The sequence below is a fragment of the Impatiens glandulifera genome, chromosome 1, assembly GCF_907164915.1.
Source record: "Impatiens glandulifera chromosome 1, dImpGla2.1, whole genome shotgun sequence".
NCBI lineage: Eukaryota > Viridiplantae > Streptophyta > Magnoliopsida > Ericales > Balsaminaceae > Impatiens > Impatiens glandulifera.
In genome coordinates, this window is record NC_061862.1 from 57,095,464 (window position 1) to 57,110,516 (window position 15,053).

The 15,053-nt window shown below is 33.2% G+C and overlaps 2 protein-coding genes and 2 non-coding genes across 4 annotated transcripts; 3 read left to right on the forward strand and 1 right to left on the reverse strand.

The window, feature by feature from the left end:
• Positions 1-3,762: 3,762 nt before the first annotated feature.
• On the forward strand, positions 3,763-10,670 carry LOC124946174 (cactin). Its single transcript, XM_047486746.1, has 13 exons — positions 3,763-4,134; positions 4,241-4,332; positions 5,101-5,200; positions 6,306-6,377; positions 6,557-6,619; positions 6,709-6,849; positions 7,374-7,469; positions 7,855-8,139; positions 8,222-8,363; positions 9,417-9,580; positions 9,669-9,839; positions 9,921-10,187; positions 10,272-10,670. Exons 1-13 carry the CDS (start codon positions 3,820-3,822, stop codon positions 10,389-10,391), a joined length of 2,028 nt encoding a protein of 675 aa, XP_047342702.1. The 5' UTR covers positions 3,763-3,819; the 3' UTR covers positions 10,392-10,670.
• A 487-nt stretch (positions 10,671-11,157) lies between these two features.
• On the reverse strand, positions 11,158-14,599 carry LOC124920947 (rhodanese-like domain-containing protein 11, chloroplastic). Its single transcript, XM_047461538.1, has 10 exons — positions 14,397-14,599; positions 14,199-14,300; positions 13,301-13,408; positions 13,069-13,165; positions 12,663-12,702; positions 12,239-12,313; positions 11,901-11,988; positions 11,763-11,830; positions 11,554-11,626; positions 11,158-11,446 (listed from the first exon to the last, which is right to left on the reverse strand). Exons 1-10 carry the CDS (start codon positions 14,535-14,537, stop codon positions 11,363-11,365), a joined length of 876 nt encoding a protein of 291 aa, XP_047317494.1. The 5' UTR covers positions 14,538-14,599; the 3' UTR covers positions 11,158-11,362.
• Positions 12,338-12,417, forward strand: TRNAL-UAG. Its single transcript has one exon. It is a non-coding gene; the product is annotated as a tRNA-Leu (tRNA).
• TRNAL-UAG lies at positions 12,497-12,576 on the forward strand. Its single transcript has one exon. It is a non-coding gene; the product is annotated as a tRNA-Leu (tRNA).
• Positions 14,600-15,053: the final 454 nt, after the last annotated feature.

The window sequence follows — 15,053 nt, forward strand, 5'->3', positions numbered from 1 at the left end:
AATATTGGATATATTGGTTGACCGAAGTGAGTAGAGATGGTTGGATAATAAGAAATATGTTGGTTAGTTGACGGAAGTGAGTTTGTAAATATGTGAGAATAGAATTATAATTTTGTTTTTAACGTATTTATACTCAATCTTAGTTAGTGAAACATTTAAATATTGTACAAGTTTTTCAGGATTAATTGACCAAGGAGAGAATAGGAATAAGTAACTTTGTATGGATTGCATAGAAATTGTTTAACTATGACTTATTTGAGGAAAGAGTTTTTTGGGTTTTACCTGAGTTTTATCCTAAAAACTCTTGTTTGGTAAAAATTAGAAAAAAACTGGTTTTTAAAATTTGAAAACTAATTTACCTTTTGACTTTAGAGGATATAGTGTAGGTGAGAGAATAATAGTTTAGAGAGAGAATAAAATTATAGGGTAATTTTGGTATTTAAATGATAAAATTATTTAATTTGATAGTTCATAAGATGTTTGAATTTTGGGATAAAAATTGAGTTTTATCTCCAAAACTCTTTCATCAAACGAGCTCCTAGTTTCTCCGTATCCTTTGGCCATGTGGCACTCCAATACAATGTATGCCTGTCAGGTCGGATCTGTCATAAAATTCAGGAACAAGATAATAGCATGACACCAAGGAGGTTACCATATGAAATGTAAATGTAATGAGTGAATTTTCCAAAACATGAATGATCTAAAAGCAGTTAAAACCAATACTTTTGGAATTATTTTTTATATTTCTAATAAAAATGTTTTTGGAATTTATCTTGTATAGGTATTGTCTAAGTATTTGGATGAATTTCTTGATATTTTAACATAGAACCAATAATTACTATTAGGATCGGGATCGCCCTTAGAGTACCGGGTTCCGGTTGTGAAAGGGTAACCGCTTACTACAACACAACACACACTAGTTGGTGATAGTCCGGTTAGAGACTAAAACCATTTCTTAACACCGCGCAAACTGTCACAGACTCTTGAACCGAGTTCAAGGGCGGAAATATCTATTTCAGCTTGAAGCAACACACAAGACTTGATTTTGATGAGATTAATAAGGGATCGGTTAGAGAGGATATATAGACCGGTTTAATTTAGAAAGAGGATTATGTTTCGGTTTGGTTTGAAATGAGTGATAGTTCGGTTTGTAGTAGGTGAGCCGGAAACAAAGAAAATAACACGAGACAAGATTTTTTATGGATGTTTGGAGCAAACTCTCCTACGTCACCCCTTCTTCTCAGATTTTGAGAAGAATTTCCACTAACTAGAATGTTACAACACTCACACAATGTCGGACGAGCCTTAATCGTTACTCGCCGATTACACCACTTCACTCTGATGTAATACAGTAATTTAATACAACAACAACGTTTTCAATAATTGAAGCAGCTATTTAGGATCGCGCGTGAGATTTATTTTCTCTCTCTTAAGTATTCAGAACCGTGTATGTCGATTTTATATTTTGCAAAATTTCTTCCTTGGCTTCTATTTATATAAAAAATATGACAACGATCATATTTTCTCTCTCCGAGAGATTGGCCATCTGAAGCCGGTAATGATCAAGGGACTTGCACGCCTTTCCTCTTAGACAGATCAATTTGGACATCTGGAAGACATGCATGCACCGGCCGCCTATTTCAGAGATATGCTAAAAATCTTGGATAAGCCTGCCTGACAGCTACCTGCTTTCTGGAGATTGCTTTTGGATTTGGACAAGCATGCCTGACAGTTACCTACTGCCTGCAGGTTGCTTCTGGACTGAGACAAGCATGCCTGACAACTACCTGCATTTCATTTTAATAACACTGGAGCTTGACAACATTTAATAAATCGGAGCATTTAATAAACCGGAACTCATTTATGACCGGCCATGCTTTGTTAAGTGCCGGTTGACCGATCCGGTTTGACCGGAGCCTTCTTTCATTAAATGCCTGTTTGACCGATTTCCTGGAGCTTGACAACATTTAATAAACCGGAACTCATTTATGACAGAAGTGTTTACCACTACGCTACATCAGCTTTTTGTTATATTTAAACCAATTAATATACTCAATGACTTAGCGGGTTAACATATTTATTTGAACTTAATTTATCTATTCATTAAACTTTGAGTAATGATAGGGGGAGCGAAAAATTTGTAGCGAATGGGGCAGCGAACCACGTGTAGTGCTGATTAGACATGCTGACTCAGTATTTATTTATTTCTCTTTTATATTTATTAATAATATTCTCTCTTCTTATTAATTATATTTTCTCCCTCTCTCTTTTTTAATATTCATTCAATAAAAATATTCATTTACAATAATTAATTATTGTAAAGAGAGAGAAAAGAGATTTTTAAGGAGAGAAAAGAGAGAGAAATAACACTTAAGAGTTTAAAAAAGAGAATCCGTTAAGTAAATTGATTAATAATTTTTGTTTTTATTATTATTAATATATATTATTAAATTGATAGATGATAGAATTAATTAATTGAATTAAAAAATATATTTTTTTATTCTCTTATATATAAATTTTAATTAACACAATTAATTATTATTTATTTTAATTTGAGTCATTTTTATTATTGAAAATAAATTTTATATTTTTTAATAAATAAAAGAAAATAAATTATTGAGAGAGAAAAATAATTAAAATGCGTGTTTATAGTGACATTTACCATAATTTTAAAAAAAGAATATTTATAATAATAAAAATTAAAAAGATAAATTATTAAATATTTTTTAATAATAAAAAATGAATATTTTTATTGAATGCATCTTATTTAAAAGAGAGAGGGAGAAAATGTAATTAATAAGAAGAGAGAATATTATTAATAAATATAAAAAAGAAATAAATAAATACTGAGTCAGCATCTCTAATCAGCACTCCACGTCGTTCGCTGCCCCATTCGCTACAAATTTTTCGCTCCCCCTATCATTACTCTTAAACTTTTCATAAGTTCTAACAATTATTTTCTAACAATTACAATCAACAAGATAGGTCCCACCTAATCGAATAGAAAATTACACAAGTTGATATTCAAGCTCGAATTCAAAAAATATGAACAATATTCAATTCGATTCGAAACTAGAAAATTCAATAAAGTTAGACTCGAGCTCGAATGAGAGTAAAGTTAGAACTCGAGTTTGATTCAAATTGTTCGAACCTTTATTTAAACAATACCGAACTATAACTCGAAATAATTTATATTCGAGTTCAACACCAATTTTGGGAACATCAGAATATATGAAAGACATGAATATTAGATTTTTTTTAAATATTAGATTTTTCTTGAATATTAGATTTTTCTTGAACTATGACTGATTAAGAGATGAAAATAAAAACGGAAGAATAAAAGTAAGGAAGAAAGATGATATCGACCCAAAAATAAGTAATTAACTATTGAAAATATTTGGTTTAAAAAAGAAAGTGTGATATTTAGAAAAGTAAAGATAATATATATATATATATATATATATATTATAATATATAATAAAAAATAATATACATATATATATTAAATAAAAGTTAGAACAACTTTTAACCATCAAACAAAATATTTGAGTTATATATTATTGAACATATTTGTTTCGAACTAGAATCAAATATAGATATAAACAGAGTCGACTCGAACCATTTGTGAACGCTTATGTTTATGTCATATTTAGAACATAATGGTACTTGAGGATCTATTTGAATATCTCGTGATATTTTAGGTGCCGTTTTGATATTAAACTGAAAGAAGGTTTTAACCTTTGTTGCCGGTTGAGAATTGGCCGGATACGAAGGGATTGCAAAACCAGCGAAAAACGATTCAAGAGGTAGAGAGCGAATATGACAGCGCATGGAAGTAGTAAGAGCAAGAGAGAATCGTCCTCATCGAAGAAGAGTGGGAGTCTCAAGAGGAGCAGGAAAGATGACGATCCAAAGGCGCTTTCTGAATCGGACTATGAATCTTCGCCGAGGCACCGAAGTCGCGACTCGAGCAGAAGAAATAGCAGAAGGCGACGGAATCAGTCGAAGGATTCAGATTACTCCGGTTCCGATGATGATAGCGGGCAGGGGAGGAAGAAGAGGAGGTCTTCATCATCAAGGAAGATAACAGACGAGGAGATCGCCGAGTACATGGCTAAGAAAGCACAAAAGAAGGTGTGCATCGTCTGCTATGATTCAATTTTAAATTCTCGCCTTTTGATTATTCACGTGCTAGAGATGGTCGAGATTTGTGACATCGTTCTCCATGAATGTTGCTTAGGCAGCTAAGGTTGCGAAGAAGATGAAATCGCAGAATGTCTCTGGTTACTCCAACGATTCTAATCCTTTTGGTGACTCCAATCTGGGTGAGAAGTAAGTCTATGTCTCGATTAACACTAGTTTTCTATCCCACAATTTCAATATTCATGTTGTTTTTGCGGGGTTTATGCCAATTAAGTTGATTTTTGAATTTAATTTATCAATTTATTATGGTTCTATTTATTTTCACTAAAGTTTGGCTTTTCTTTACCTTCACTTGTTGAACTTTGGATCCACATGTCTGATAGGATTTATAATGGTTCTAACCCAAGCTAATAGATTTAACCATTCTTCATGTTTTTAAAGAAATGAGTTTCTTGATGTGGTAAACTTATTTTCGTGACATCTAATATAAATATATGTTTTGCGATTTTATTAGTCTGCTCAATAGAAGATTAAATTTGTATGTTTATCGAATTGATGAGTACAATTTTCTCTTTTTATAAAAAAAATGGAATCTTATTTTCTCTCCTAACAGCATGAAATGATCACTTCTTCCTTAGAGAGGTAAATGCATAAATGAGGAGTAAAAGTTTAATGAATATTTGCTAGTTGATTTGACTGGATATCTATTGCAGGCTACCATATATATAGAAGGAACTCCTTTCTTATCCAAATCTTAATACATTTAGTTCATTAAAATGCTAGGAGATTCACTTTTGGTTGACAGTTTCACTGAGAATCTTGATAGTTTCAGAATTTAGTAGATCTAGTGTACATTAGAGTGAATATTCCATCCCTAACATTCTGGTGAATGGTTAGTTGAGGAATATATGATTTTCTAGTCCAAATGTGCTGATATCTTGCGTATGTTTTTTGCAGGTTTGTTTGGAGAAAGAAGATTGAGCATGATATTATACAAGGTGTTTCAATTGATGTGTACTCCGTCAAAGCTGAGAAGCAAAAGCAAAAAGAAAGGATGGTATGTACTTTTAGGCCAACTTGTAGTGTTTGCGTGTGTATCTTGTGTTACTCCATTTTGTTCTAAAGCTTATATCTTCCTTTACATTGCCGTGAATCAAAACTGCATGTGTTATGGACTAGATTATGAAGATTGGGAATTAGGAACCATATTTATATCTAGCGACACTGTTCTTTTGTCTTTTCTCCCTAATATGTTTGGATTTTGAGATTCATTTAGCCACATCAGTAGTTTCTTGGAACAAATGATCTTTAACAACTGTGAGGGCATCGTTTTCTTGTGGTCTATATATTGCTTATTTTTCTAAATGGAGAATTTCTAAATGGAGTCTTATGTGCCTTGAATGAAATCACAAGACCTGTTAACAAGAACTTTTACAAGTCTTCTTGTAATAGCTCCAACATGAAGGAGCATTCTAAGGCACCATTTAGCTCCAAAGATTCCTCAAAAAGTTATGAAGAAGTCCTCACGTTGAGTGAAGATATATAAACATAAAATTATCTTGTTACGAAGTGTGTATTATAGGTCCAGAATGTGATTAACTCTGGTGACCATATTCCTTAAATTTCAAGATTCAGTTCCTGTTGTTTTTCAAAAGGAAGATGAATCCTTAGCTCTTCCTACATTGTTAATGGAGTTGTCGCAGTTGTATCTGTAATTGTACCTGCAAGATAAGTATCCACTGTTACCTGAAGGTGAATCTCTCACCAAGTAATTGTGGTGGAAAGTTGGTCAACCTTGAGTCTCATGCAAGTGTTTGAACCCTGCTTTCTGTTCTATCATCTGGAAGATATTTGTTTACATCAATTTTCTTTCCGCTTCTCTGCTTGTTGTATCATATGAACACATATATGCATATATATATTATATATATATATATATATATATTCATGCAATATATTTCACTTTATCAAACAAGATGGATTTTTTTTCCTTTTCTTATTGCTATTCTGCATTGGTGACTTTTTACTAGTCTAATTAATTGGATTATGCATTTTTTCTTACTTATTTACTGTTCATATTGCTAATGCTCCTATGAAGCTTTATGTTGACAAATATGCTTTTGAGGATAATCATCTCATCCTTTTATGGCTTAATTTTTCAGGCAGAAATTGAGAAGGTGAAAAAGAGAAGGGAAGAAAGGGCTGTTGAGAAAGCAAGACATGAAGAAGAAATGGCATGTATCTTATACATTTTAAGTTTCAAGTGTTCACCTTTTTTCTTGTTGAATTTTACGCCAAAAGCTGGTAGCTTATGGAAGCCTGTTAAATTCTAGATTACAGATTATTCATTTCTTTGTCTGGCTGGGTGTTTCCTTGCATGTTGATGACACAAATCTTAAACCTCATTTTTTAGGCATTATTGGCTAGAGAGCGTGCTCGAGCTGAGTTCCAGGATTGGGAGAAGAAAGAAGAAGAGGTAGAGCATTGAACTTGGTTTCCACGTTAAACCTTATCTTTCATCATGCATCTTTCTCCCCATTAATTTGTTACATCTTGAATCTACAGTTCCATTTTGACCAAAGCAAAATTCGGTCAGAGATTCGATTGCGAGAAGGACGTCTGAAGCCAATCGATATTCTTTCCAAACACCTCAATCCTTCTGATTATTTGGACATTGAAATAAATGAGCCATATGTGGTCTTCAAGGTAAAGTGCACTTGCAATTTTGCCTGGATGCTTCATGTTCTATTATTCATATGGACTCTCCCTTAGTGGTTCCTTCTTCTATAATTAATATATTGAAGCTGTTCTTCTGTAATGTCCAATGCTTCTGCAGTTTGGTTTACCACTATTTCAGATATAGATTGCAAAGATAATTTGTATTTTTTGCTGTAGTTATCATCACCGATTAAACATTCACTTAATCTTTTTTGGGAATTGAAAATGTGGCCACAAGGGGGTTAAGCACATAGCCCGCAACATTCACTTAATCTTGTTACAGCTGCAATTGGGATCTATGTACTCAATAAATGTACATGTCTTCATTTTAATATGCTGTTTGGTGCTAGAAGCACTCTGCACAATTTGGACTATTTTTGTCTCCAGCATGAAATTATTTTTTTTACAATCTAGCAGTTCTTTATTACTTTCTAAGGGAAAAGCTTTTGGAAGCCACTCATATGATCTAATGCTCATTATACCCCTTTCAAACATATATTTGGTGTGTATAGGGTTTGACAGTGAGAGATATGGAAGAACTTCGGGAAGACATCAAAATGCATCTGGATTTGGACAGAGCAACACCGTTGCACATAGAATATTGGGAGGTATTATTTATTTGCCTAGTTTCAATAAGATACTGCAATTATCTGTGCAATATTTTACTGTCATTCATGTTCAGTTTGAGCTTTCTGTTATATAATCTCATCTGGAGAGGAAAACTGTGGTCTTCTTATGATTTCAAAAGATCTCTTATTTCTTTCAAGCCATATCGTCCACATGACATGAATAAGGAACCGTTTCTTTTTTATCCTTATCTTCTTACACCCGTCCATCCACATTTCCTAGAATTCCATAACTGTCCTAGTAAATGACCCATTTTCATATTGAGTGAACTCCACAATAATGATAAATCAAATTTAGGATCAAAATAATTATGAAGAGAAGTGGATTCTTCCCAAACAAGGTCTAATAAGAGATGTTACATAACAGGCTCTCCTGGTAGTTTGTGATTGGGAGTTAGGTGAATCACGTAGAAAGGATGCGCTGGATCGAGCTAGGGTTCGTGGAGAGCAACCACCTGCTGAGTTGCTAGCGGAAGAAAGGGGTATGCATTCTAGTATTGAAGCAGATGTCAGGGACCTCTTACATGGAAAATCCTACGGGGAGTTGGAAGCCCTTCAGTCTCATATTGAATCAGAGATGCGTTCTGGCACAGCCAAGGTGGTTGAGTTTTGGGAAGCTGTTCTTAAAAGACTTGATACCTACAAGGCGAAGGTACATATTAATTTGTTGTTCAATGCATGCTTTATTTACTATGTATCAAGCTGCTACTAACAAACAGACTTCTTGATTGCAGGCCTGCTTGAAAGATATTCATGCTAAAATGTTGCGGATGCATTTAAATCGTCTTGAGCAACCTTTGGAAAGTGAAGATAATGTGGATTTGGACCATAATGTAAGGCCTGTAGAAGAAACAATCGATGAGGAAGAAATAGAAGGTATATAATAATCCCTTTTACCTTTTTTTTTCCGAGAATATCCCTTCTCCCTGTATATGTTTTTTTTTTCTATCCCAGTTTGCTAGGACCAATATTCTAAAACGTATTCTTTTCAAGGCCATAAAAACATTTTCACCCTTCAATTTGCGTGATATGTCAAGTTCTCCCTTCAAGTTTTTTTTGTCAATCTGAGGCTTTTTGTCGAAAATGTAATTTTAATTTTGTACAGAAAAGGGTATTTTTAATAGCAAATGTTAAATTGGAGTCCACTCTTCAAGTATGACAAAAAGTCTCAAATTGACAAAAATTTCTAATTTGAAGGGTGGTTGCGTTATATCGTGTTGAGGTTCTAATTTGTCGTGTGGAAGGCATTGAACTGAGTAGAATTGATTTGAATATCTTGTGCAAATCGAAGGTCGATATAGGTTTTGGACCTTCATTTAGTTTTGTTAAAGTTGAAGGGGTGACAAAGAGGTAGTTTAACCCTAAAATATAAAGATACCACATAGATAGACTAGGTCAATTTGTAACTGTCTTATCGAAAACAATGACCTTTTGAACACCAATTAGCAATAACTGAAGTGCCACTAGATGAGTTCATCATTTATTCTTTATATCCCCTTTGAGAATCTCATGCAGAATAACAGTATCCTGTTTCATAAAACTTGAAAGACAGTTAGGAATGACCATATATATATGCATGGAAAAACTTGAAACATTTAGGAATGAGCATGAATATGATTGGAATAGTATTAGTAGTGAACATTTGGGGGACCAGTTGAGACGGTGAGATTCACATGTGTTAAGAAGAATATTCTCACATATTCTTGATACAAAAACTAGAATAATATTTTGAATTTATGCCTGACTATATTTAGTTATTAACATTTCTATATGTGGAAATTGTGTCTAAATAAATTTAGTTTCCAAAACATTTACAGATCTGGATCCAGGTCTAGAAATAAATATAAGATGTGTTTCCAAATGGTGTCTAATGAGTTGAGTTGTATATAGATAGTAGAATAGACTGCTAATGGTCCATGTGCATTTTAGATGAAGAAACCATCCTCTCCCCTGAGCCCATAAATGTTGAGGCTACTGAGGAAGAAGCACCACTACCTGATGATGATGATGATGAGGACGGATCATTTTCTCCACAGCTGTTGCATGGTGATGAAGATGAAGCAATTGATCCGGATGAGGATAAGCGCATGCTGGTAAGTGATTAATCTTCTTTGCTTGGCGTCTTCATGTGCCATTTTTATATGTAAGACTTAATCGAAATGTTAATAATGTTATAAACAGGAAATGAAGCGAAAAGCTGTTGATGAACAAAGGCGAATGAAAGATACAATAGCCTCAAAGCCTTCTCAGCCTGATAATAACTTGGAGATTAAGGCAATGAAAGCAATGGGAGCCTTGGAGGAAGGTGACACAGTTTTCGGCTCAAACGATGAAATAGATCTTGACTCACAGGTTTGTTTGCCACTGGACTTTTTGTTTTTGTTTTTCTATTTGGAACCATGGCATTTTTTTTAGCTAATCTTCTGGTTGCAGGTTTACTGGTGGCATGACAAATACAGGCCAAGGAAGCCAAAATACTTTAACAGAGTTCACACAGGGTATGAATGGAACAAGTACAATCAGACTCATTACGATCATGACAATCCACCTCCGAAGATTGTACAAGGTTACAAATTCAATATATTCTACCCAGATCTTGTTGACAAATCTAAAGCCCCTGTTTACACCATAGAGAAAGATGGGGACAGTAGCGAGACCTGTATCATTAGGTTTCATGCTGGTCCACCATATGAAGACTTGGTAAGCCTTTTTGTCTCTTACTTTTTGTTACATGTTTAAAAAAGACCCTACTGACGCATGTTTGTTTGGCCAATGTGTCTACAGGCTTTTCGTGTTGTTAATAAAGAATGGGAGTACTCTCACAAGAAGGGGTTTAAATGCACCTTTGAGAGAGGAATATTACACGTTTATTTCAACTTCAAGCGATACAGATACCGTCGCTGAGCTTCATCGTTTGAAATGGGGTTATGTATGATTATAATATACTGATTAGGGTTTTCTCCTGACTGTAAAATTTAGTTTGGCTCAGTATCCATTCTCCCGTTATCATACCGTTATCATAAGACAGTTTTGGTTAATGTTTTGAACTCGTCTATGTTGGTAGAGTGAAAGTTGTTATGCTTCTGAGTTGGACATACACATTCTATTATGGTTTAACTTGTTTATTATTTATTATGTTTTAAACAGAGATTAAATCGAGATTAATTGAGGTAGCTTCTCATATTTATTCTTGTTTGATATGTCATAATTACCAAATTGAAATTAGTTCTTAGTATGATTTTTATTATTTACATATGTATGAACACTTTAAATTTAAGTAAATATAATGTTAGATTGTTGTGAAGAATTATACATTTGTTTAATTTTTGAAAACTAAAAATTTATTTGATTTTTTTAGATCCATTTTCTTTTGGTAGCATACTTATGTTATTATTATTTTTTATTTTGTACAAAATTTTTACAATTTTATATTTACATATTAAGATTGTAAGCAGAGTATATAAAATAATTTTAATTTTACAGACTAGATTTTATTAAAAAAAATAAAAAATATTATTTAATAAAATAAATAATATTACTTATATATATAAATAATAATAATATTTTTTTAAATAAACTCTTACTATTCAAATAATCTCTCAATTTTAAATTAACTCTAGTTTTTTTTGGTATGAAATAATGTAATAGAATGGTTTTTTCAATCAATACCTGCAAACAATGAAGCCATTAAGGTATAAGCTCCCTCAATCAAGCAATCACAATGAAATAGTACAAGATGTGAGATAGAAAAATTTCAATATGAAAAATAAAAATTAGTGAAATGGGCATTGGAGTGGTTTTATCTACATTTCAAAATTGTGACAGCACAGTAGCAGCTGGACGAAACACCTTTCGATGTCCTACATGGAATAATTTCAATGAGTCTTTATATCTTGAAGATAGTGACCAAATTGTTGAGCACCAATATACAAGGCATCAGCAACAAGAAATATTCCAATCTGTCAAGAATTGAATGCATGCGATAAGTTATCACCTAAATTAAAATCCAATCCAATAAGCTAGTTTTCTTTTCTCATATCTGAAAACAATAGAAAGATTTACAAACCAGACGAGCAGAGAAAACCAATTGATAACCCCATCCTTCCTTTGCTGCTGCAGCCCTTTGTTGGTCAGTCCAACTACCAACAAAGCCAATGATTATCAATTTTTAGTATTTAAAAGAAAATGTCAGCCAAAAACACAAAGTAATAGATGATATGGAAGATAACTTGCATGAAGGAAGGAAAAACAACAACAATAACTTGTAGGCTTTACCCAAGAAATTCAGAAACTCCACCTATCCCAGCAAATTTAAAAGGCTGAGGCCCATCTCTTTGGAGATCCTGTTACAAACAAAAAAAGAAATCGGTTAAAAACAAATAACGAATATTCCTTTTCCTAATTAAATTTCACCTCTTCTTCAGCAGCCTCGAGTCCCCCTTGAATCCAAAGTAGGTTTTTGTACCCAGCATTGTACAATAGTTCACAAGCCGCAAGAGATCTGTAGGATCAAAGCTCAAGGCGTTTATCTATTCTGGGGTATAATTGAAAATCCTTGAACTTGTCAAATCCAGGCTGCCCAAGTTCAAGTTTAGTAGGAAAAAACAGTTTTTCCTTCATTTTTAGGTTTCTAAGGTGTGCTAACAAACGAGATTTTCACAAGCCATCATTGTACTGGTGCGCCTTAACAAGTAAGTAATAAACGAATAAAGAATAAGAAGACTATGAAAATATAAGGAATAATAACTCACCTAAGACCCTTCTGGCATGAAACAATAAGATTTGCCTCTTTTGGGAATTTTTCCTCAACCTTTGATACAAATTGACTGTAGGATAGAAATAAGCAACATGACAGTTTGGCCGAGCGGTCTAAAGCGCCAGATTTAGGCTCTGGTCCGAAAGGGCGTGGGTTCAAATCCCACAGCTGTCAAATTTTTAATTTTATTTTTTTCTTATATAAGTGTTTAATTGTTTATAACACATACATATGGAATGAAATAAACATCAATGACAGTTTGGCCGAGCGGTCTAAGGCGCCAGATTTAGGCTCTGGTCCGAAAGGGCGTGGGTTCAAATCCCACAGCTGTCAATTTTTATTTTATTTTTTTTCAATTTTTTTTCCATATTTTCAGATTCCGAAACATAAATGGGGGTCATGTATTATTGCATTCATACCTATCAAAAGCCAATACAGGAACACCACTCCACCAACCTCCTGCAATGAGATAGAAAGAAACAGTTAAGGAAGATTTGATCCAAAGTAGTCGATTTCAAGAAGCTGCATCAAAACCCGTGATGATGGGGTGGGGGATAAGATAAGATCCTAAAGCTTTACCACATCAGTTAATGAAGCTAAGTATTTACAATCTAGCAAGTCCATACCCAAAAACGTTTAGAAACTAAACTCAGTCAAATAAAGATTAAAAACAGGTTTTTGTTTCTGGAGTGAATTCAGAAACAAAAATAAGAAGTGTTACTAAATGGGACAATATATGCTTTCGAATATGTTTTCTTCAATAAAAGTATACTTGAAGAGAATGTTTCTAGAAATAGAACTCAAAAGAGTGATACTCTATCATACCCATCACATAATTTGTTATCTTTCCAGAAAGAGATCCAATATCGAATCTATTATCAACGTCAAAGATGGGAATCCATGTTGATCCTTTCACCCATGCCTACAAAAAAGAAAATCATAATTACAAGATGATATTGCATCAAAAGCAAAGAGAGCAACAATAAACATATGAATTCCTTCACAAGGATGTTGAAAAGAAGAAGGTCAAAATAACAAGAGAAAATAATTTCTTCACCTTCTCATGCTCTGTTGCTGGACGTACATCTAGCAACGCCTTGTTAGACAGTTGAATGGCATAACCAGCTTCCCTTGGTGTAAGAACTTTAACTTTTTCCTCTCTGATCTAGGGGAGAATAAAGGAAATATATTCAAAAAACAAGAAAAAAGTAAAATGTTTCCTTTTGTTTACCTTGGTGTTTCCAATATAATGAATTAATGATTCATCTGTTCTTTTATAGCATTATCAAGGATACAAGTTCCTTTTTTTTTCCTTAACTTGTATAAAATGCTCGTTTTGGATTGATTTGACATGCTCTACTCATAAAAACGGTTCAAATTACCTCTCGTTGTCATTTTTGGTTAACTTTACTAAGTTCTCAAATAATCAATATACAATTTCTGCAGATATTGGATCACAATCACCTCTGTACAATTTCATTCTAAAGTGCATAACAAGATATTACCGAATTTAACAAAAAAAACACTATGATACGTAATTTGAACCATTCTTTAAAGTTCAATAAGCGCAAAATGAGCCTCCCGCCATGTTAAAGCAAACTTTTGATGCAAGTTCATAAAAACAAAATGAGCTTTTTCCCATCATCAATATATATATCCATCCACCCAAATGGAGAAAAGTCTCTCTTTTCACACCTTATATAGTGTTATCACATGACACTAAGAAAGAGCCTAACATTTGCATCATAAAGTTACAAATAATGCAAAACTAAGTAATAAGGCAGAAATATTATGCAATCAAATTTTGCATGTTAGATTTATACACCTTTAATTGAATTTCTCTACAAAAAATTGCAAGGTCTCTTGAGAATTCCAACATCTTAGTCCAAAATGGGAGGCAGTGATGATTTTAAACACAAAACATTATTAATTACATTAGGTTAAATGGAGATTACCAAAGCTTCCCATCTCTTTCTAGCCGCAGCCATGTCTCTCACTTGCTTCAGCTCATATTCTTCTTCTACAGCTTGCATCCGTACCCCAAATCCAATGTGACCCTAAAGAAAATACAATCCTATACAGACTCAACGAATACATCTACAAAGGGGAAATGACTCATGTGCGAAAAGGGTTAAAAGGAAAGAAGTGAATACTTTCTGGGAAATTGGATGCTGCAACTTGGGTAAACTGAAACAGGTCCTACCGAATTGAGTGGTGCAACTCAGTTTACTACTACTGCAGTCTCGATGTGAGACGCTAGTTGAAAGCGGAAGTCCTAGCCCCAAAGCTTCCATTTTTGATTGTTGTGTGAAGAGAGAGAAAGAGAAATACAGAGTGAGTGATCAATATGTTTATCCACTGTCTCAAGTGAAAGGGGCCCTTTTAGAAATAAGAGATTATCAAATTGAACTAAATTTTTATTTTCTTGAAACAAAATAATATTTCAAGTAAGCATAAACTCAAAACTATTTTATTTTATTTCTTTTTTGGAAATTAATTGTTGGCGACTAGATCACAAATCATATTTTTCTTTCCGACATTCTCTAATTTGTTAGACCTTATTTTTTACTTATTTGTTATCACATTATTCATATAAAATAAAATAAAAACTCAAAACAATCAATAAATACTCTAATATTCTTAAAATGAAAAAATACCCGAATGTTATTGGAAGCTAAAACATGATCGTTTTCATTCAGCATGGTTCGAACTTTGAATTGTGTCATATAAGCTCGAATCATCAAAATTTTAGTCATTTAATATTTTTCTCAAATAAACAAAATATTTGTCTTCGTATTTTAACGTATTAT

Bases quoted from the DNA above. Each gene is read 5' to 3' on its own strand.
- LOC124920947 (XM_047461538.1), bottom strand. From the start codon at position 14,537: ATGGAAGCTTTGGGGCTAGGACTTCCGCTTTCAACTAGCGTCTCACAT. The intron at 13,409-14,198 runs GTAATCTCCATT...ATTCTCCCCTAG, and splicing joins GAAAGAGATGGGAAGCTTTG to ATCAGAGAGGAAAAAGTTAA. The intron at 12,314-12,662 runs GTATGAATGCAA...TCTATCCTACAG, and splicing joins CCTGTATTGGCTTTTGATAG to TCAATTTGTATCAAAGGTTG.
- LOC124946174 (XM_047486746.1), top strand. From the start codon at position 3,820: ATGACAGCGCATGGAAGTAGTAAGAGCAAGAGAGAATCGTCCTCATCG. The intron at 6,620-6,708 runs GTAGAGCATTGA...TTGAATCTACAG, and splicing joins GGGAGAAGAAAGAAGAAGAG to TTCCATTTTGACCAAAGCAA. The intron at 10,188-10,271 runs GTAAGCCTTTTT...ATGTGTCTACAG, and splicing joins GTCCACCATATGAAGACTTG to GCTTTTCGTGTTGTTAATAA.